This window comes from Phoenix dactylifera, chromosome 14 (genome assembly GCF_009389715.1).
Source record: "Phoenix dactylifera cultivar Barhee BC4 chromosome 14, palm_55x_up_171113_PBpolish2nd_filt_p, whole genome shotgun sequence".
Taxonomy (NCBI): domain Eukaryota; kingdom Viridiplantae; phylum Streptophyta; class Magnoliopsida; order Arecales; family Arecaceae; genus Phoenix; species Phoenix dactylifera.
In genome coordinates this window covers 13,357,283-13,379,421 of record NC_052405.1, presented here as the reverse complement: position 1 = coordinate 13,379,421, position 22,139 = coordinate 13,357,283, and the positions used below count along the sequence as shown (strand labels likewise).

Sequence of the window (22,139 nt, the reverse complement as noted above, 5' to 3'; positions counted from 1 at the left end):
AATACTCAAAAGGTTATGTTCACGCTTCAATGTTTCGCTAACCTGTGATGTCAGGTTCTTACATTTGATTCTTTTAAGATGTAAGTTTTTCTTTATTACCTGTTTGTGTTTCAAGATGTTAAAAACAAACCAACTATAAGATAAGATCATTCCTTAATAATTATCAACCTGTCTAATCATGTCTTTTAATATATAGCTTTGGCATACAACTACTTAGAACATATGAGTCAATGGGGAAAAAGACACAGAAGTGTACTGAAGAAGACACAGTCATCTCTCGTTCTTCCAGATTCTGTAAATGAGTCATCTGTTTTCTCTAAATACAGATAACTGATATAAGAAGTTTGTGATGGTTCAAGTGATTCATAAATCTAACAGTTGAATCCAAAGGAAATGGAGTCAATGTCAGGAGCAGTTGGTAGAGAATTGTGGCATGCTAGCTCTTGTTAGAATTCCTGATAGAGTCTTGGAAAAGAAGTCCAGTACAAGATCTTACATGTTACATATTGTATCTCATTCAAAAACAGGCATTAATGTTCCACACAAAGGATATAAGAGTAAGTCATGGCAATTGGTTCAAGCTCCTATTCAGAAGATGGATAGGTAGATTGCAGAGACTACAGCAATGGTGAAGGTACCATCAAAATGGTTCTGATGCATGATTCCTCCAGATGCAGGGGTAGCATCAGTGGATGCTGATGTAGCTGCATACATGTGTTGACACAATTTTGATTTAGGAAATTACTCTGAAACTACTGTAAGCTGTAAGAGAGCATAAGTTTTATAAAGCTTAACCTTTAGTAGTGCCATTGAAGATAGAATAGTCTGGCGAGCTTGGAGATATATTTAGAAGTTCTGTCAAACATGTCAGAAACAAGAGAAAAGTGAGAAAGAAGATAGTATAATTTCTTTAGTCATAATTGACAACCAAGACTGGTTGTTTCATCTTGTTAATATGAATGACAAAATGATTTGATAATTTGTTTGAGAAAAAAGTGTCCATCATAATTAAACTCATATTATTAATTATTTTTACGAGTTCTAGTCTTTCTCTAAAATTAAACTCATATGTTATAGGTGTTAGTTAATCAATGTTTATGAACTAAAGAGCAAACCTGCCACTGATTATGAACTAAAGAGAATTGGGATGTGATTTGCTGGCACTGATTATATTTTCAAGAAAAGTAAGTTTAAGCTCAAAAGAATATGTTCATATTTTTATTCTTGCTTGTTGATTTTTTGAATGCTATAATTATAAGTCAAGGATGTTTCATTCGCTCTGATCAATTGCTCCTTGACTTATGAGTTCATTCCAGTTCTAACTATTTTGCTTTAAATCATTTGCTTTTAATGGCTAGATGTTCATTCGTTCTAATTATTTTAAATCATTTGCCTTTAATGGACTTCTTATTTTATAGATGGACTGGGGAGAGTGAGGAGAACACGAGGGCCCACTCGAGCACGGGACGTATGGAGCCTACCTGAGGATGAGAAGATTGTCGTCCATTGCAACGAACTAGGGCAGCCCATCAAGAATGCTGCAAGCATTTTATCCACTTTTTTAAGATCGGTTGCGCGGAAGGGACAATTATGTCCACTCAACTATACGAAATGGAACGAAATGCTTCCTTCGTATAAGGTTGAGCTTCTTAGAGTTGTTGAGGTAAAGAATTGAATTTGCTTACTATCTTTAATTATTTTTTGATTTAACATTGATATAACATTTTTGACTTTGATGTAGACAAAGTTTGTCCTTCCTGCAAATAGCCATGATTGGGTGCTGAAGTCCGTCAACCGCAAATAGAAAGAATATAAGGTGAAGCTAAAGGCGGATTGGAAGCACGAGGGCATGACTGAAGAGGAGGTGGCCCATGTTTGTCCTCCAGATGTAATCTCTCATCAGTGGAGGGAGCTTGTCCACTACTGGTTTTCCAAGAGAGCTCAGGTTGTGTATATTTTTTCAATACCTTAGATTGTATTTACTATTATTATAGATTAGAAATTTATACATTGTATAAATTACATTGTTTATTATTTTTGGGAAGACATATTCCAATATTGGTAGAGCTACTCGAGCATCACAGACTGTTCCTCACACTTCAGGCTCCATGAGTTATGCGAGGCGTAGAGCTGAATTCGTAAGCTTTTTTAAAACTCTTTAAATTTATCTTAAATTATTCTATCATATAGCATGTATACTCTTGAAATATACTTTTTGTTGTAGATGGATGATAATGGGAGGGAGCCTGGTAGGGTGGAGTTTTATAAGATGACTCACACCCACCGAGATGGCAGCTTTGTCTGGGAGGAGTCAAGAGATATAGTTGTATGTATTCATCTTTGGCTTGTTTCGTATTTTTTTTTTGGTTCTATTATTGGCATATATTAATCTGAATTTTTTTTTGAGAGATATAGGATAGGGCAACAAATCTTATTTCAGAGCGCGTCAGGGGGTCATCATCATCCAACGCGACCAATCATATTGAAGCTCAAGTGCTCGCTGAATTGATGGGCCTAGAGCATTATGGGCGAGTGAGGGGTTATGGCGTTGGAGTTACCCCCACTCAGTTATCTTCAGTGGGCACATATACAAGAAATGCTAGAGAATCTAGTAACACTGCAGAAGTTCGTCATCTTCAAGCAACTATTGAAGAGTTGAAGCAAAACCAAGCAAATTTGCAAGCTCAGCTTACGAATATTTCATCAATGTTACAACGATTTCTCCCTTCTCAGGTAAATAACTATATATATTTGAATACTTTACATATTATCAATTATTATATATGAGTTAATGTATCACATTATTCCTAACTTCTAAGGTTTCTCTTTTTTTTTTTTGTAGATTCCTGATACTTCAAACGCTTGTAGAGATGATGATGGAGCTGAATCTCGTCCCTGATACATTCTAGATTATCTTTTATGAGTTTGATATGTATATGTTTTTTATTTTTCAGAGTACATTGTAATTTGAAACTTTGTAAGCAAATTTTTAATCAGATATGACAATATTCACATTTCGAATGATCTGAGTGTTTGTATTAATGTATCGATGCAATACAAGTTCATATTGTTATAATGACTATTTTGTAATGTGCGTTTTATAATATGAATTGGGGTTTTTATTTTTTTAAAAAAAACAATTCCCGACGCTTTTAAGCGTCGGTAAAAGACCCCATGGCACAGCACCGGCATAAGGATATACCAACGCTTAAAAGCGTCGAGAAGTGACAACGCTAAAAAGCATCGGCGAAAATCCGGACGTAAACCGTGAGAATTTCATACCGTCGGGTTATTGCTGACGCAAATATCTGTTTTTGCCGATGCTAGATAAACGTCGGTAAATCTTGGTTTTTGCCGATGCTTTCGCCCTGCATCGGCAAAAACTATTTTCACTCTGGTATCTCCGACGTTTTGGCGACGTTTGGCGTTGCGTCGGTGGTACTTTAGCCGACGCTAAAAAGCGTCGCTAAAGGTCCAACAAAGCGTCGGGATAGCTACTTTTTCCTATAGTGGTTGTACCCATTTTGGGCCTTGTTGAGCCTTGTTCACTCTGTTGGACTGTATCCATAGTGGGCCGAGTTTGGGCCTTATTCATCCTATTGGGTTGTGCCCATTATGGGTCGTATATTTTTGGGTCCTGTTGGACCCTATTCATTCTGTTGGGCCATGTCTATTGTGGGCCGAGTTAGGCCATGTTCATTCTTGTTGGGTTGTGCCCATTGTGGGCCGTATACCTTTTGGGCTCTGTTGGACCCTATTCACTCTGTTGGGCCGTGTCCATCATGGGCCAAGTTTGGGCCCTGTTCATCCTATTGGGCCGTGCTCATTGTGGGTTGTATACTTGTTGGGGCCTATTCACTTTGTTGGGTCGTGTCCACTGTAGGTCGTATTCATTTTGGGCCCTGCTCATCTATTGTGGGTTGTATTCCGTTTGGGCCCTGTTGGGCCCTATTTATCCATTGTGAGCCTAGTCTGTTCATTTTGGACCAGATTGATCCAGGCAACCCTGGCCAAATATCTCTTTCCGATTTTGGTCAAATTAGACTAGATAGGCCAAGCCTCTGATTGGACCAAACTATGTGGATCAAGCCCAAAAGCTTAACTAGTCTTGGATCGTGTATCTCTTTCTCTTTTTAAGCAAGCCCACATTCTACTAGGTCTAGACTTTTTCTCTGATGGTCGATCCAAACCACTCGGACCAATCCCAAGACTAGGATCAGACCAAATCCAGACCTAAGCTAAGATTCTCTCTCCTCTCCTTTTTTCTCTCTCTAAACATGCTTGGGGATCCTAGTGTAAGCCTTGTTATTCTTGTTGTTCAGATCCAAGTTGACCCAGTTTGGAGACCCTAAACCGCCCAGGCACCCGAACGGTAGACCGGCCATTACTTCAGTCCCAATTAGATTTGGCCGCTTTTGATCTTTACATGACCCATTGAATCCTCTTGGCTCAGACTGACCTAAGCCATCGGGCACTATTATCTGACCAACCTGATCTAGGGGCATGAGACAGTAGTATTTAATTTTGATTTCTGAAATGATATTAAAAATTAATAATATTTCAATGATATTAAACAGGTGTATCTGACACGTTTGTCTGAAGTGGGATTTAAAGCGAAAAGTGGTAAATAACTTAATACTTCAAAGTATATTTTTTCAAAGTACTTGGTTAAGTAATTATTAGTGGATTTAATTTTGATATATGCTTTGTAATTAGTTAAACGGATCAAGCATATTAATAATCATTTAAAAATTATGTTATATGTTATGATATCTAGAAAATGTAATTGGGCAAATTATGAAAAATCTATTTTGTATACATGTATGTATTCTCAACATGATTATAATCTGGCCCGACCAATGGAAATTATTCGTTGGCCCTATCAACTTGTAATCTGTGAGTAACCAGTTTCAACACCGCACTACCGGTGATTAGAATAGTGATTTTTGGACACCTTGCCATCAGTGATTAGAATAGTGATTTTTAGACACTTTGTCACTGGTGATTAGAATAGTAATTTTTGGACACCGTTGCCACCGGTGGTTAACAATGGTAGTTTTTGGCACTTTGTGCAACCCATGCCACTGGGTTACGTGGCCATAGCCTATTGATGTTGGAATTCTAGTATCAGAGTTTTTGTGAAAATGATAATAAGTTTCAAAAAGAAAAATATGCTATTTGTGATTTATTCTTCAGTCATTATTTTGTGTTTTGATTAAATATCTGGTGTGCTCTGACCCCACTCCGGGATGTTATGTTGCTTGCTGGGCTAGTGTAGCTCATTATCATATTTTTCTATTTTTTATATCCATATGTATGGACACCCGATCACTCGGGACTTAAGGAGCGCACTAAATTTCTGATGATTATTTCAGTTATTGGTATTTTAGATATACTAGTTAGAGTATTTGATTAATTTATGTTGACATATGGTATTTTGAAACTTAGAAGTTTGCTTTGAATAAATTATTGAAAAATAAATTTAAAAATTTGTCATTACTTTGATATGATCTGCAGCCGTGCATGCCTATTGTTGCCCAGTAGATACAGCCCAAGAGGGGGGAGGGTGAATTGGGTCTTTTAAAACTTTTCAACTACTTCTAAACTTTTCAGTTAATTAAGCTAAGTTGTATGGATGCATAGTGGAATTTAAACTTAGCAACAATTTGATTCTAATCTGATCAAGATTGAAACTATTAAGCAGCGGACTCAATAAACAATTAGTCTAAGTTTCCCAAGCATGCATTTCAATACAATGAATCTTAATGTAGTTTTATTAAATGAAACTTGATTAAACAATTTGAATATACTTGCAACTAAAGGATGCGCAGATAAGAGTTAAGCAAGCAATTCAATTAGACATTTATCTAAGTAAGTAAGTGAGGAAATTAAACAAAGAAGTATCACAACACGATAAAAGTATAGTGGTTCGGTGCTAACTGCACCTACATCTACTCCCCAAGCTCTCTTAAAAATTCCACTATAATCCTAAGACTACAGTTCGGTTGTTTTACAAGCTCACAACCTAACTTGTTATTTTTTCGAGATCACAACGAACCCAAGTTGGTTTTTACAGGCTCACCAACCCAAAACCTATCCCGATTGTTTTTCAGGTTCACAATCAACCTAGTTGGTTTTTCCAAAGGCTCACCAACCAAAACCTTATCCCCTTGATTCAATCTTTTGACTAAATCAAGTTACAAGATATCAGAATAGGAGTTCAAAACAAATACAACCTTCTCAAATAAGCAGATATAATAATATAAACAAATGGAGTAAAGAAAAGAAGCCCTCAAACAAGTTTTGCAGATGAAAGAACTCGACTTCTTTTTTACTTGACCCTCTTCTGATTTCGCATGAGGTAGAGGATCACTGAGGCAGCACACAGTTGGAGAGGAAAATTTGGGATTCACTCAGATGCTCTTCTTCTCTCTCTTTTGCTTTGAATGTCCCTTTTGTGCTTTTGAGAGGTTTCTCTTAAAATCTCTTTGAAATCTCTTTCCTATGTGTTCACTCCATCTTCTTCTTTTCTCCCCTTGCTCTTCTCTTGATTTTATAGCTTTGGATGGCGTGGGAACAAAGATCTAGCCGTTAGAGACAAAAATAGAGCTGTTGGAGTCAAAAAAAAAACTAGCCGTTATGCCTCCCATCGTGCTCGAGTCGACTTGGCTGAAGCAGGAGTCGACTCGTGAATAGAAGTCTGCTCGGCACTGTAGCTGGGGTCAGCTTGCACTGTAGTTGGAGTCAGCTCGAGAACTATAGCGCTGAAAACTACTTTCTGTCCTGCTAAGAGAGACGGCTCGAATGAAGTGGGAGTCGACTCGGCACTGTAACTAGAGTCGGCTCGTGAATAGTAGGAGTCGGCTCGAGCACTGTAGCGCTGAAAATCAACTCTCTGTCTTTTTCTGCGGGAGTCGGCTCGTGAAAAGTAGGAGTCGACTCGAGCACTGTTGCTTGAAACTCTAGGCCAGAGTCGACTCTGAACTTTCAGGAGTCGACTCGAGGACTGTTCTTTTGATTTTTTTCTTTGAATTTGCTCCTCCAACTTGAATCCTTTGAAGTTAAACCTTGGGCCAATGAAGTGTGGCTTTCTTCCAACTTTTCTTGAGAACTTTTGAGGCCTTCTTGCATTCTTCCAACTTGCTATATTCCTTACAAAATAATTTATCTTTCTTCTTGCAACAAAACCATTAGTAATTATACTTCAAGATTTTGTGATCATCAAAATCAATCTTTGGGTCAGCAATATCTCCCTTTTTGATGGTGACAAAACTTGGAGTATATGCAATATAAAATAGATTGTGTTCTAGAACTAATGCATAGCTAAGTTGCATTGAGTAGAAGATATGCATATTTAAAACATACTTCATGATAATGCTTTAGATTTAATCAGCTTAGCCCAATCAATACATTTCAATCTAAGCTGATTTATATTCTATTGAAAATATATAAAGCATTATGACACATAAAGCATTATTAGCATATACTCTTACTCAGATATTTCTCTCCCTTTTTGACAACATCAAAAAAGTTACAAAATAATGAAACATTAAGCGCAACGTAATAAATTAAACTTAGATGTTTCTCTCCCTTATCATACTCTAATTTTCAGTCAATGCATGTCGAATTATTGCAAGAATATGAATCATATAACTCGAGGCAATAATGTCAGAACAAGATTAATGAGCATAGATCAGAGCCAATTAATATGATTTCAGAGCAAATTATAATGAGAGCACATCGAATGTGATTCTAAAGATAGTTTTTAAATCAAGTGTAGGTGGAACCTTTTTCAAGTTAATTCAAGGAGTATCAAGACTAATATTTAAAGAAAGTACGAATGAAAATCCAACCTCGTTTCCCTTTTAAAGGCTTTCTTTTACTCCTTTAAAGAGAATAGCATCAAAATCAATTAAAATAAATTGGCACAAGATTGAAACTCTAAAGTGCATGCCAATAAGAACTCATTAGTAGATTCCAATATAAATTTTCTGTACTAAGACAGATGAAATCCTTCAAAACAAATAATTTACCAATTAAGTACAAATGAAAATTCAACTTTCAAAAGATATTCAATAAAGCACAAAGTTTGATACCAAAAATTTGCTTAAATTGGCATCAATTTTAAACCAATTAGACATTAAAAGTATACTAAAAGTCCTTTGTCAAATTTACATAGAGTAACCTTTAATGATTTAGTTTTAAGAACATTCATTTCTTCTTTCATTTATGTAAGCCTTTTAAGATCTATTCATGCTTTTCATATATCGACAACAATGATCATAAAATATTACGTTCCAAGCTGATTTTTTACTTTTATTTTTCTTTCCCTTTTGTATTAAATTAGAGGTACTTTAAGACAACAATTTGGTTCATGATTGATACACAGAATTTTTTAACCAAATAGCAAGCTTCAAGGTGTATCATAAAGATTTTCATATTTAAATTTCAGTTGATACATATGGGAGAGTATTAGAATCACTTCTTATTTAGTATTATTTTTCTCTCCTTTAGTCATGGATTTATGCGATTATGTTCCATATGATCTCTCCCCTTGAAATTTTCTTTCTCCTCCTTAATTGAGCATTCCATTTAAGAGTTTAGAATTTGAAGATAATTTTCAATAAAATATTCAAATTGTTAATCTTGAAAATATGTTTTCTACAAGTTTCACTATTGAGAGCATATTTCCATAAAGCTCAAGGTTTGAGATAAGAAAAGCTTTATAGAACTAAACTCAAGGTATAGGCCTATTATGTAACTAAGGCAAGTAAGACAATACAAGGAGGTTCATCAAAATCAATTCATAAAACATTTAAGGTATTCATCAAATGATCGTAACTTTTGGATAAGATACAGAATGTATTTAGATTGAATATCTAAAGCTCCCCCTCAAAAGATGCATTCTTCTTTAATCATTATTTTTTTTTTGTTGAATAATGATAAGCGTGAATAAAACTGAAATTCTATGATATCAAGAATGTAGAGTGATCTAGAATTATTCAAAATTTATAGGAATCACTCTTTTTAATCTTTCAAGAACAAGTTATGTTTTCTCTTAATCTTTGAGAAAATATATTGAAATATTAATCAGAAAATAATTTATTTGAAGCTCAATTTCTTTCAAAAGCAATTATATTTTTTTTCTTTTAAGAGTCATTGGAGTGAGTGAAAATATTTTTAGCTTTAGGAGCATTCACTCTCTTTTAAAAATAGCTTTTTCTTTTAGTGATGGAAGCAACAATCATGCAGAAAGGGATATAGAAGATCATTCAAGTGAATGTTTATAGAATTTAATTTCTTACTTATAGATTCACAGCAATGTGTATATGAAACACAATAAATCTTCTTAATTTCAAAATAAAATTATATATTTGGAAACATTTGTTCGCAATCAAGATCTTTGAAGGACACATCATTTAGACCAATTTTAGTACACTTATAAGATACAAAATGATATGTTTCGGATGCATATCAAGGCAATCAACCAAGGCATCAAAATTAATTCTATTTTTCTTAAGTTAAAATTTTTATTTAGAAATCATATTAAGTTATTCTCCTTAATGATGCGATCATTGAAGCATATAACTAAAGTTACAAAGATGCAACGATATGAGCAATTTTAAATTAAGTTTAAGCTTTTATACAAAATCAGATTATGAACTTCATAAGGATTTTTAAGAAGACTTTCGAAGTTATAATTTGATATATGTATCTTCTATATTGTAGCTCATCTTAAGTCACTAAGATTGAAAACACATATTTTCATAACATTAGAGCACATTCAGAATCTTTGTAATTAACATGAATTTTGGTACAGATTGGAGCAATTTAACATGTATCAGGACATTATGTACCAATATTTAGGCAAGATAGAAGACAATTCAAAATCAATTTATTTTGCCTAAATTGCAAATTCAGTCTATTCTTTCTTTTTATTTTTAAGAAGATATTCATTAAAATCAAAAAAATACAAAGAGAATCAATGAATCCAGAAAATGCATATCATTGAGGAGTATGTTTTGCAAGTGAAAACTATTTTCATTAAGCTTTGGAACACAAGTTATTTCGAAGACAAAGGTGAAGTAAAAACTTGTGTGCAGAGTTAAAATACATTTCAAATTATGAATGTCACATATTACATGCAAAATATAATATGCATTAAGTCATAACAAAATGTATTAAAGCATTAAGAATAATCATGTCAAAGATCAAAAATAATTCCTTTTCACATAAACTCTCTCCATTTAAAAACAATTTAGCACCAATTTTATCTTTAAGGTGTGGTTTAAAGTGATTGAAACTATTTTTTTTTTTACAACTTTATTTAGTTTTGTTTGTTTTTACTTAGAGATTATTAATGTGAGCAACAATCCTTTTCATTTACCTGTCATTCCTTCCCTTATATATTATTATTATTATTATTGACTTTCTTTCTTTAATTAATGACCATTTTAATTTTCTTCATTTATTTTTGGTTTTACATTTATTTAGTTTTTACTCTCCCTAAACAATGTTCATTTTCTTTTCTTTATCTTTTTCTCTTTTATTATTTTCAAGTAATTTTCATGAAAGAGCAGAAATAAAGAAATAATCTAATATGCTTCATAACACATAAATATATATCATGCAAATAAAATTCTTATTATGCTCAAAAGATCACAAATTAAGTTTTAATCTAATTATCAGTTGTTTCTATCAAAATTCTGATTATGATTCATTTGTTATCAATAAAATATGATTCATTAGAGTTAGATTGAAGTTTTGCACAATGACACATAATGAGCATACAATCTGATCTACTAGCTGCATGATAAAATAATTATTCTATCATGCTTTAATATAGCTTTAAAACAATAGATCTACCTTGCTCATCATTTTCAAAATCTACAAGATGGGGTCATAGACATACCTTCTGAAGAAAAAATATTCCGCAAAATCCGATAAAATCGGATGCCAGGTCAGAAAATCAGTTTTAAAATTTTATCTATTTATTTATAACAGGTATAAATAAATAACATAACTATATTATGTTTACCATACCTCGATCCCGCAGCGGAAGATGGTCAAGGTACTCAGGAACAGAATCTGGTATAGGGTCAAGTGCTGGATCAGATACTGGATCAGATGCTAGATCTGGTACTGGATCGGAAACTGGATCTGGAACTGGATCTGGTGCCGGATCTGGTACTGATGGATCTGGTGCTATGCGAGGCCCGGATGTACGGACCCTCTACTTCACACGCACGCCAAGAAATGCAGGAAGGTAAGATGATGTCTGTATAGTGCAAAAACTCTTTTGCAAATAAACCCCTGGAAGAAAAGAATTTCAAAAAATTCCTTCTTCCCTTTTTCTTTTTCTTTCTTTTCCTCTTTCTTCCCGTTTCCTTTTTTCTCTCTTTTACAGGCTACTCAAAGGATCATGAATCTCCCCTCTCCCCAGATAAAATCTCTAGCTCAGAATGAAGAGAAAGCTAGCCTATTTATAGGCAAAGACAAGGCTGAACCAGGGAAGAGAAAACGCCAAAAGGGAAGAGTGAACGCCAAACGTTTCATGATTTTATTGAATTTTTTTGAACCGTTTGATTTCAATTAAATCAGTCCTATATTAAAGAGGTTTCAAAACCGAAGAGACACGTCTCTTCGGATCTTCAAATGGTAGCCGAAAGAGGGAAGATCAAGCGGCCTTCGATGTGTTCGGAAGAAGAAGAAGAACGCGGTCCACGGGAGAAGGTTTGCAGAAAGATTGGTCCACTGAACCGAGGAAGAAACCAGAACGTGTCATTCAATTAGAGGGGCAAACAAGTAAATTTCCATCAAATTTGACTTTTCTTAAATGGGTTAATTTAAATGGGCTGAATCAAATGGGCTTGGGTCCATCATTGGTTCTAAACCAAATTGAAGACCAATTTGAACGATTTTGGATCCGAAAAAATTCCACATGAATCTGATTCATGTGAACTCCAATTAGTTCAATTTTCAGATCAATCCGAGTCACACTTGGACTAGAATAAATATGGAATAAATTCTAATAAAATCATCATTAAGCCCAATTACATTCATTTGAATCCAAAAAACAAACTCAACAAATGAGTCCAAATCAATTTCAATTACATTAATTGAAACTTGATTAAGCCAGAATACAGACATAATTAAATACACATCCATGAAATTCAGTATGTACCTCATGTTCAGTGCTAGCTGAACATAGACAAAACCAAATCTCAAATGACCCACAATTTAATTCTCAATTAAATTGGATCAAGTCCTTCCTACTTAACTTGACTTATGTGCGTGACTCCGATAGGTTCGAACACTAAGCCAGTAGTACATGAACCACTCCATGCACTAATCGAGGTGACCATCTAGCAATGATACCCGATGTTCGGATAGGTCGAATATGCAAAGCAACATTCAAAAACCCATTCATATGGTTACCGCATAATTCATCCTTTTGACCAACGATGCTCAAGATGACCTAAAGTGAACTGTCACACTTTGGTCCGGTCATCCATATTGTATTTCAATTAATTAAATTCGAGTGACCAATCACTTGGTTTACCCTGGCCAAGGTTTTACTAAATTGAAACACAGCGAAACATCAACTCCTATAATCTGGAGCGGTCAATCTCTTCTTGACTCATACACAGACTTCGCGAGTACTTGACTGCACCCAGCAACTTTTCAATATCTGAATTAGAAATTCAGATCGTTCAGTGCCAAAGTACAGTGAGTTGCTTGCAAGTCATCATGATAGTCTCAGGTCTAAGGGATACTTATGCCCATATGCTTTGTGAGCTAACTCCTGACAGTGGAGTGCTCAACAGGTGAGTCACTGTTCAGCGACGATGTACTCCTACATCTCACCTATATGCCATACCAGTGTCTCCACACTCCTTGGTTAAGAGGACAACCAACTAAATGGCATACAACGACCTATACTTGACATAGCTATTGTCCAATTAATAGCTTGTCAATCGATCGCGAACCAATTTAAGGACTAAATGATAAAACCTCCTTTATCCACTAAATTAGTCCTAAGGACTTCATCACAATACACAGGAGTTCCTATTTGAAGATGCAACACTTGTGATGAAAAGAATGCCAGAATAGATTTTATTATTCATTAAATAAAACATATACATTATTCTTACAATAAAAATTGGCTTTGGGATACAATTTTAGTATCTACAAGATGGGGTCATAGATATACCTTCTTCATGCCAATCTTCTATAAGAGTTTTTTTGTGGACTTACTTAGGCCAGTGAAGATCCCCTTTCTTGTTTGTCTTAATTTGGAGTTCGAGAGAAAATGTTAACTCATTCATCATATATATTTCGAACTCACCCTGCATGAGCTTAGTAAAACCTTCATATAAAGCTTCATTAGTAGAACCAAAAATGATGTCATCAATGTATACTTTAAGCAGATAAGATATCACAGATTTTTCTTTTTGATGCATAGATTTATCAATATTGCTTTCTATCAAAAAGTTACTCAAGCTTTCATATCATGCTTTTGGTGCTTGTTCCAAATCATATATTGCTTTATCATATTTGTAAAGAGTATTTTCAAATAAGGTGATTATTTTACATAGATCTTCTTTAATGAAATAACCACATAGAAGTGCATTCTGCATATTTATTTGACAAAATATAAAGCTCATAAAGCAAGCAAATGATAATGGTGATCTTTACTTCTAATCATACAAGAATTTCATCAAGATTTATTTCATCTTTTCTTGATTGAATCTTTTAGTAGTCACCAATTTTTCTTCATTAAGTGCATTTCTGAAAAACTCAATTGGGTTCTAATTATTAACAAATTTTTAGATTTCATCAATAAGATTTCAAATTCTATCTCTTTTAAAAATGATTTAGTTTTAACTTGACCAATTATAATCTTGTTCATTCTTCTTAAGTTTCAGATTGTTATATGTAAGCAAAAAGATTAATCATATTCATATCATATAATCTGATTTTAGTATCTTGATGAAAGATCATTAGTCTCATAAAGAATAAAATGAACTGATATTTCTACAACTAGTATCTTTTCATTGACTATTCTATATGCATTGCTTAATGAATGATACCCACAAATAGAAATATCTTTATTAGATTTGGCATTATTTTCATAAGAACATATCAGGCATAACACGTATGACTGAAAAACATGAAAGATATGCAATAATTCATTTTCTATTTTTCAGAAGATCAAAAGGAGTGTTCATCAAAAATAGATCTAATAGAAACCATATGTATGACAAGTAGTGATGATAGATTTTAACAAAAATTATTTAAGCAGATGACTATCATACAACATTATCTTTTTCATTTCTTCAAGGATTCTATTAACCCTATTTTACTTATGGTGTTCTTGGTGCAAAAAAAATATTCTATTCAATTTTATTTTCTGTGTCAACCTTATCAGAATTTTGGTTTTCAACACTGTGTCATGATACTCTTTATCTTCACAGTTTGGAAACTTTTTTCATTTGAAACACTTTTACAAGATTTAACAAATACAGAAAATAATTTAATTTTATTTGCCAAGAACAAGTCCAATGTAAACTTTTGAAAACTTAGTGATGGAAACAACATCTTTAGATTTAGAAATTGATTTTTGTTTGTTTCCTTAGTTAACATGCATAGCAAACTTTGACCTTGCAGAAAATAATCTAAGTAAACCAATGACAAGGTCTTTTGAAATTAGGTCCATACTAGCATGAGTTAATTTTATATGCCAAAAAAAAGGGTTTCTTTGATCTTGGTATTTATAATGCATATTTTTTAAGAACATATCAAGTACATATTCTTATGTCTATGATCAATAGAAGATAATGCCATGGATATAAAAACTCTCAATCAAGCATATGGAGAATTTATAGAGTTATTCTTATAAAATGAAGTGATTAATCATTTAGCAACTTATCCAACAGTAAGTAAAGCATACTATAAAATGAAGTGATTTGAATATATTTCCAAAAATATTACCTATATCACAAAATTGATTAATACTTGCAATTCATGTTTTAATCAAATACTAAAGTAAAGAGAATGATGAGATGCAAGGATTACTGATTTCATTATTTTTTTTAATTACTTTTTTTAAGTATTTTATTTTAAGTTTTATTTTTAATATGTGTCTAGAGCACCCAATGTCCTAATTAACATCTTTTGTTGGAGCCTTGAGTGCTAGACACACCTACGAAAGAAAATTTAGGTTTTCAATTTAGGAACCCAAGCTCTTTTGGGTCCTTGTAGGTTAGCTATAATTGTTCCTTTTGGAATCCATATTTTCTTAATAACTATTTTATCCATAAGTTTGCAGATTTTAGGATTACAAGGTATGTATTTCTGCATCCTCTTATTGAATTTAACAAACATAGATTTAACATGAGTAGTAGATAAACTTTCAATTTTCTGTTTTTGCCTTTTAGGTTTATCAAATTTGTAATGTACAGATTTAGGAACAATAGAAGAGATTTTACTTAGCTTTTGTTCCTGTTTATCAGTATTATAAGAATCTATTTTAAAATAATTAGAAACTATTTTAACAAACATATTCTTAAAAGATTTTTGGGTATCCCAAGGTCGATATCCCAATCCAACTTTATCAAATTCAGCTCTTTGATTATTTGTCATTAGGTTCAACTTTTCAGAGCTGAAAGTAAATCTTTCAACAACAGGTTTTAATTTATCAACTTCTCTAGTTAATCTTCTATTATCTTCTGAAAGCAATTCATTATTTTTTTTAAGTTTATCATGGCTTTCAGTGAGAAGTTGGTTTTTTTGATTTAATTCTTTATTTTCCTCAATTAAGATTTCAGTTTCATTAGTATGTTTCTTAATTAGTGTTTCATAATTATTAGATAGTTTCAGTTTTTTATTTACTAGGATTTTCTTTTCATTCTTCAGGTTCTTATTTTTACAAATAAGTTTCTTATGTTTTTTCATTAGATCAAGAAATGCATCATGTAACTCATCAAGTGTAAAATCATTTTCAAGTTTATCATATACTTCATATTCAGAAGAGGAGACACTTTGTGTTTCAATACATACATCGTCCTTGTGTGCCACAAGGCATAGGTTTTCAATATCATCTTGCCTCTCTTCTTCTTCAGAGCAAATTTCAGATTCACTAAAAATGTTAGTGCTTTCATATTTAGCCTCTAGCATATTCCATATGCCTCTAGCATATTCTATATGTCTTTAGCAGTTATGCAAGAAGATATGCAATTAAACTCATTCCCATCTAATGCACAATATAATAGGTTTATGGCTTTTGAATTTTGTTGACCCATTTTCTTATTATGATTAGTGTTTGTGTGTGTCCCATTGACTATAATACTCCATAAATTATAATCAAGTGATTGTATGAAAATGCGCATGCATGCTTTCCACTGTGTGTAACTTATCCCATTAAATAGTGGAGGTCTATCAATCAATTGTCCCTCACCTAGAAAACAATTTATTTGAGTTGTCATGATCTTTGTTTCTTTGATCGTTAGATCAACAATCAATATTAGAGCACAAGGCTATGATACCACTTGTTGCCCAGTAGATACAAACCAAAAGGGGAGGGGGTGAATTGGGTCTTTAAAACTTTTCAACTACTTCTAAACTTTTCAGTTAATTAAGCTAAGTTGTGTGGATGCACAGTGGAATTTAAACTTAGCAACAGTTTGATTGTAATCTAATCAAGATTGAAACTATTAAACAGTGGACTCAATAAACAATTAGTCTAAGTTTCCCAAGCATGCATTTCAATACAATGAACCTTAATGTAGTTTTATTAAATGAAACTTGATTAAACAATTTGAATATACTTGCAACTAAAGGATGCACGGATAAGAGTTAAGCAAGCAATTCAATTAGACATTTATCTAAGTAATTAAGTGAGGAAATTAAACAAAGAAGTATCACAAACACGATAAAAGTATAGTGGTTCGGTGCTAACTGCACCTACATCCACTCCCCATGCTCTCTTAAAAATTCCACTATAATCCTAAGACTACAGTTCGGTTGTTTTACAAGCTCACAACCTAACTTGTTATTTTTCCGAGATCACAACGAACCCAAGTTGGTTTTCACAGGCTCACCAACCCAAAACCTATCCCGATTGTTTTTCGGGTTCACAATCAACTAGTTGGTTTTTCCAAAGGCTCACCAACCAAAACCTTATCCCCTTGATTCAATCTCTTGACTAAATCAAGTTACAAGATATCAGAATAGGAGTTCAAAATAAATACAAACTTTTCAAATAAGCAGATATAACAATATAAACAAATAGAGTAGAAGAAGCCCTCAAACAAGTTTGCAGATGAAATAACATAGCATCTTTTTTACTTGACCCTCTTATGATTTCGCACGAGGTAGAGGATCACTGAGGCAGCACACAATTGGAAAGAAAGCTTTGGAATTCACTCAGATGCTCTTCTTCTCTCTCTTTTACTTTGAATGGCCCTTTTATGCTTTTGGAAGGTTTCTCTTAAAATCTCTTTGAAATCTCTTCCCTATGTGTTCTCTCCCTCTTCTTCTTTTCTCCCTTTGCTCTTTCCTTGATTTTATAGCTTTGGATGGCGTGGGAACAAAGATCTAGCCGTTAGAAACAAAAATAGAGCCGTTGGAGTCAAGAAAAAAACTAGCCGTTATGCCTCCCAGCGTACTCGAGTCGACTTGGCTGAAATAGGAGTCGACTCATGAATAGGAGTCGGCTTGGCATTGTAGCTAGTGTCGGCTCGAGAACTGTAGCGCTGAAAACTACTTTCTGTCCTGACTGAGAGAGACGGCCCGAATGAAGTAGGAGTCGACTCGGCACTGTAACCGGAGTCGGCTCGTGAATAGTAGGAGTCGGCTCGAGCACTGTAGTGCTGAAAATCAACTCTCTGTCTTTTTCTGCATGAGTCGGCTCGTGAACAGTGGGAGTCGGCTCGAGCACTGTTGCTTGAAACTCTAGGCCAGAGTCGACTCTGAACTTCCAGGAGTCGACTCGATGACTGTTCTTTTGAATTTTTTCTTTGAATTTGCTCCTCCAACTTGAATCCTTTGAAGTTAAACCTTGGGCTAATGAAGTGTAGCTTTCTTCCAACTTTTCTTGAGAACTTTTGAGGCCTTCTTGCATTCTTCCAACTTGCTATATTCCTTGCAAAATAATTTATCTTTCTTCTTGCAAAACAACCATTAGTAATTATACTTCAAGGTTTTGTGATCATCAAAATCAATCTTTGGGTCAGCACCTGTACAATCCGCCATGCAGGTGTGCGGCGTTTGTCGCGCTCTGCGTTCGGGGCGTGGCACCACGACCATGCTCCAGCCCTTTGTCGATAAACCACAGTAATGCGGCTTTTTTTTGTTTATCACTTGGTCCTATTCTATAATTGCGGCTTACCTTCTCTTGTCGCATCATTGAACCTCTCTTTCGTTACGGTCAAGAATACGAGGCCCTAGATTCTAATACATGGAGCTAAAAGGCATGGCTAATGGTAATATATTCTTCCTTTGATTGTTATACCCCAGACTTGGCCACATTCCTATCAATGGGAACTGATCAAAGCTGGCAAGTGGAAATTTTGGAGTCAAACTTTACTAGTCTCTCCTCTGAATGAATCTAATCTTTGACCGAAGGTGAGGGGAAGATACAAATGAAGATAGAAAATTCAATGAAAAAACTAACCCTGACCTTCATGGAGCCCATGATCCAAAAAAAAGAAAAAATAAAAAATAAAACTATAGGACCGACTGAACGATTTCTTTATAAAATTCTTTGAGATCTTATTCTTAAGTACATGCAGTGAGAAAGTTTTATTTCGCCACCAAGGTGGTAGCATAGATGGAACGGAGCTTTGTCTTCCACCGGGGTGGTACAGGTTCGAAACGCACGGGCGTCGATTAAATTCGGAGACCGGATGTCCCACGCCTAGATGCTGCCGGTGGTAGCGCTTCTAGTCTGTTGGTACCGAGGTGGCACTGGAGTAACGTACTCACACATGGCTGTTAATCCTAGTGGGGAGAGCCCATGGGTCGGGAGGGTACGCGGAAAACTTGCGGCCTGCATCTAATATTTCGTAGTGGAAAGGGGCTCAATGGGGTTGCTACACGGGTGAGGCTTCCTCTCCCCCTCCTATTTTTTTTACCAAAACAAAAAAGAAAGTGTTTTCTTCTTTCTTTTTCAAAAACTTATTAGAAAAGTTAAAAAAAAAAGAAAAAAGCTAGAGACAAAAATTTCTTTCCTTCCACCATTGACTCATTTTTCCAAGGAATATTGTAAACTGACACCCAAACAGCATCTAAGACCCGGCACTAGCAGCCGTCCCAGCACACACAACAATAATTAAAATCTATTTGGTCCAACTTAAAATCTGATTCTACCGCACCCTGCTAGCGACCATTTGGTCCATCTAAAAAAAAGCAACTAGACGATCTATTTGGTCTAACCTCCCCATTGCCCCACCAAAAAGTCCAAAAGCCACTCAAATGACACCGTAAAGTCACCGTCAAACGTAACCAGCAAACGAACCACAGCCATACGAAGGCGTTAAAGATCATGAATAAGAACAAAAGTCAAACATCGTTTGCGGAAATTTTGAAGCTTCATAGTCTTCAATAGTCGCTTCGACTTTCGCTTAAACAATTGTATCATTATTTTTTCCCAAACCTTGATCATTTTTTCGTCTCACTAGAAGAAAAACTTGACCATCACTTTCAGTACTGCTATGGTTTAGTCTCGTGGCTCTCTGTCACTTCCGTTGAACAATGGTGGCGAATCAAAGCAACATGTATGGTATTACTCCTTTTATTTTTACGACACTATTGGGTGGCCCTTTACAGCCTCCTTTATCCTCAACGAATTATTTCTGAATAAATTAAGAAATCATATGTAAGAACCATAGCATTTCGTGACTTATTGGTAAATTTGATTCTCTATCAACCAATAATGTGAGACCATTAACATGGATAAAGCTAAACTGTTTGAAGTCCAGGCAAAAAACAAAAAGAATTACGACACTAGAATCGTATGCCCCCTATAAATATAAGAAGAGCATCAGAGCACATTACACTCAAAAGCATCAGAGCACCAGCCATGGAACTCCAGCTCCCTTCCTTACCCTTTCTTTCCGCCTTCCTCCTCTTTGTATTCATAGTGATAAAGTTAACCAAATCCACAGCAACACGAAAGCTGCCTCCGAGCCCATGGAAGCTCCCTATCATAGGTCACCTCCACCATTTGCTCGGAGCTCCCCCTCACCGTGCCCTCCGTGAGCTGTCGCGGCGGCATGGCCCTCTCATGCACCTCAAGCTCGGACAAGTCGATCACATTATCGTCTCCTCCCCGGAGATGGCAAGAGAGATCCTGAAGACCCAAGATCTCATCTTCGCCTCGCGGGACAAAATACTAGCGTCCAAGGCGTTCTATGACGGCGCTGACATCGTCTTCGCGCCCTACGGTAGCTACTGGCGGGAGCTGCGGAAGATATGCGTTATCGAACTACTGAGTGCAAAGCGTGTCAAGTCCTTCAGCACACTTCGACAAGAGGAGATGTCCAACCTAGTGGAATATATCTCCACGATGAACAATTCCCCAGTTAACCTCAGTGAGATGTTTCTCCTGACAACCAATACTACGACCTCGAGGGTGGCATTTGGTGCAAAATGCAAGCATGGGCCGAGATTCATCTCAGCAATGAAGAAACTCGTTGAATTCCTCTCCGGATTTAGCGTAGCTGATCTATTCCCCTCGTTAAGCTTTATTGACACTCTCAGTGGAGTGAGCTCAAGGTTAAAAAAATGTCACAGCGAGATGGATGAGATCCTCGGGGAGATCATCAAGGAGCATGAAGAGAAGAGAGAAACCAAAAATAGCAGCAACGAGGAACGGCAACAAGGGGAAGATCTTGTCGACGTTCTCTTAGAGCTAAAAGAAAATGGTGGACTTGAGTTCCCCCTCACGCTCACCAGCATCAAGGCCGTAATCATGGTCGGTATGCCTAACTATGCATCTAGCTTGTTCTATAAAAATGAATAAATAAATAAATAAAAGGCATGACAATACATATTGATTCAAGTACCTATCTTTTCATTATTTGTAGGATATGTTCGGGGCAGGGATTGAGACATCATCGACGACGCTGGACTGGACGATGGCAGAGTTAATGAGACACCCCAAGAAAATGGAGAAGGTTCAAGCAGAGGTGAGGCAAGCTTTGAAGGGGAAGGCCAAGATCAAGGAGGAAGATACCAATGAATTCCATTACATGAAGTTGGTGATCAAAGAGTCTCTGAGATTGCACCCGCCGGCTCCGGTGTTCCTGCCGAGAGTCTGCCGTGAGAGATGCCACGTGGACGGCTACGATATCCCTGCAGGGAGCAGGATTATGGTCAACGCATGGGCTATGGCAACGGATCCGAGGTATTGGGAGGACCCAGAGAACTTTAGGCCTGAGAGATTCGATGGCAGCTCGGTGGACTACAAAGGTGGCAACTATGAGTACATGCCTTTTGGTGCAGGCAAGAGGATGTGCCCGGGGATGACCTTTGGCATGGCTCAGGTGGAGATGGCCCTGGCCAACCTGCTCTACTATTTTGATTGGAAGCTCCCTAATGGGATGGGCCCCAATGATTTGGACATGAACGAGTCCTTTGGGGCAGCCGTGGGCTTGAAGTCGCCTCTGTGGTTAATTGCTACTCCTTACGTGCCCATCTGAATGATATATAGCTGAAGTAATTAGATGTTGCTTTTAGGGGAGCAGACTATGCTGCCAGATATCTACATGCACTATTGCAAGCCTGCCTGTGTGCTCGTGGTATACAAAATTATTGTGTCCTTGCAATTAAAATAGTGTTTTTATGAAGAAATAGAAGGTTTGGAAATAAAATAAAACGTTAGTTCTGCTGACCTCCAAGTCTTATGACTCTCCGTTATGTGTTGGGCACCATCCTTTTGTAGGTGATCTTCGTAATTGCACATTTCAGTCTCATTTTCATCCTGGCGATGTTCGCTTATGGCTTCCCATGATGCATGGTGAATTTATTTTGTTTTAGCTGTGTGATCTCCATGTGACAGCATTACTGTTTTTGTCCTTATAAAGAGTCTTTCTTATGCGAATAAGCTTATTTCCTTAAATAGGTAGTGAAAATTG

The 22,139-nt window shown here is 35.6% G+C and overlaps 2 protein-coding genes and 1 long non-coding RNA gene across 4 annotated transcripts; 2 read left to right on the top strand and 1 right to left on the bottom strand.

Annotated features, from left to right (window-relative positions):
- Positions 1 to 365: 365 nt before the first annotated feature.
- Positions 366 to 1,132, bottom strand: LOC103722121. Its single transcript, XR_606425.4, has 2 exons — positions 796 to 1,132; positions 366 to 704 (listed from the first exon to the last, which is right to left on the bottom strand). It is a non-coding gene; the product is annotated as an uncharacterized LOC103722121 (long non-coding RNA).
- Positions 1,133 to 2,250: 1,118 nt separating this feature from the next.
- LOC120113150 lies at positions 2,251 to 3,017 on the top strand. Of its 2 annotated transcripts, XM_039133971.1 has the most exons (4): positions 2,266 to 2,326; positions 2,416 to 2,539; positions 2,624 to 2,733; positions 2,843 to 2,919. In XM_039133971.1, exons 1-4 carry the CDS (start codon positions 2,270 to 2,272, stop codon positions 2,897 to 2,899), a joined length of 348 nt encoding a protein of 115 aa, XP_038989899.1. In that variant the 5' UTR covers positions 2,266 to 2,269; the 3' UTR covers positions 2,900 to 2,919. The 2 variants fall into 2 exon arrangements, with proteins under 2 accessions (XP_038989898.1, XP_038989899.1); XM_039133970.1 differs by having other exon boundaries at positions 2,251 to 2,326; positions 2,416 to 2,733; positions 2,843 to 3,017.
- Positions 3,018 to 20,084: 17,067 nt separating this feature from the next.
- Positions 20,085 to 21,902, top strand: LOC103698837 (premnaspirodiene oxygenase-like). Its single transcript, XM_008780890.4, has 2 exons — positions 20,085 to 20,977; positions 21,090 to 21,902. The coding sequence occupies exons 1-2, from the start codon at positions 20,288 to 20,290 to the stop codon at positions 21,702 to 21,704; spliced, it is 1,305 nt and encodes a 434-aa protein (XP_008779112.2). The 5' UTR covers positions 20,085 to 20,287; the 3' UTR covers positions 21,705 to 21,902.
- The last annotated feature ends 237 nt before the right edge of the window (positions 21,903 to 22,139 follow it).

Coding starts and splice junctions, on each gene's coding strand:
- LOC120113150 (XM_039133970.1), top strand. CDS start 2,270: ATGACTCACACCCACCGAGATGGCAGCTTTGTCTGGGAGGAGTCAAGA. Junction 2,327..2,415: donor AGGAGTCAAGAGATATAGTT/GTATGTATTCAT, acceptor TGAGAGATATAG/GATAGGGCAACAAATCTTAT. Junction 2,734..2,842: donor AACGATTTCTCCCTTCTCAG/GTAAATAACTAT, acceptor TTTTTTTTGTAG/ATTCCTGATACTTCAAACGC.
- LOC103698837 (XM_008780890.4), top strand. CDS start 20,288: ATGCACCTCAAGCTCGGACAAGTCGATCACATTATCGTCTCCTCCCCG. Junction 20,978..21,089: donor GCATCAAGGCCGTAATCATG/GTCGGTATGCCT, acceptor CATTATTTGTAG/GATATGTTCGGGGCAGGGAT.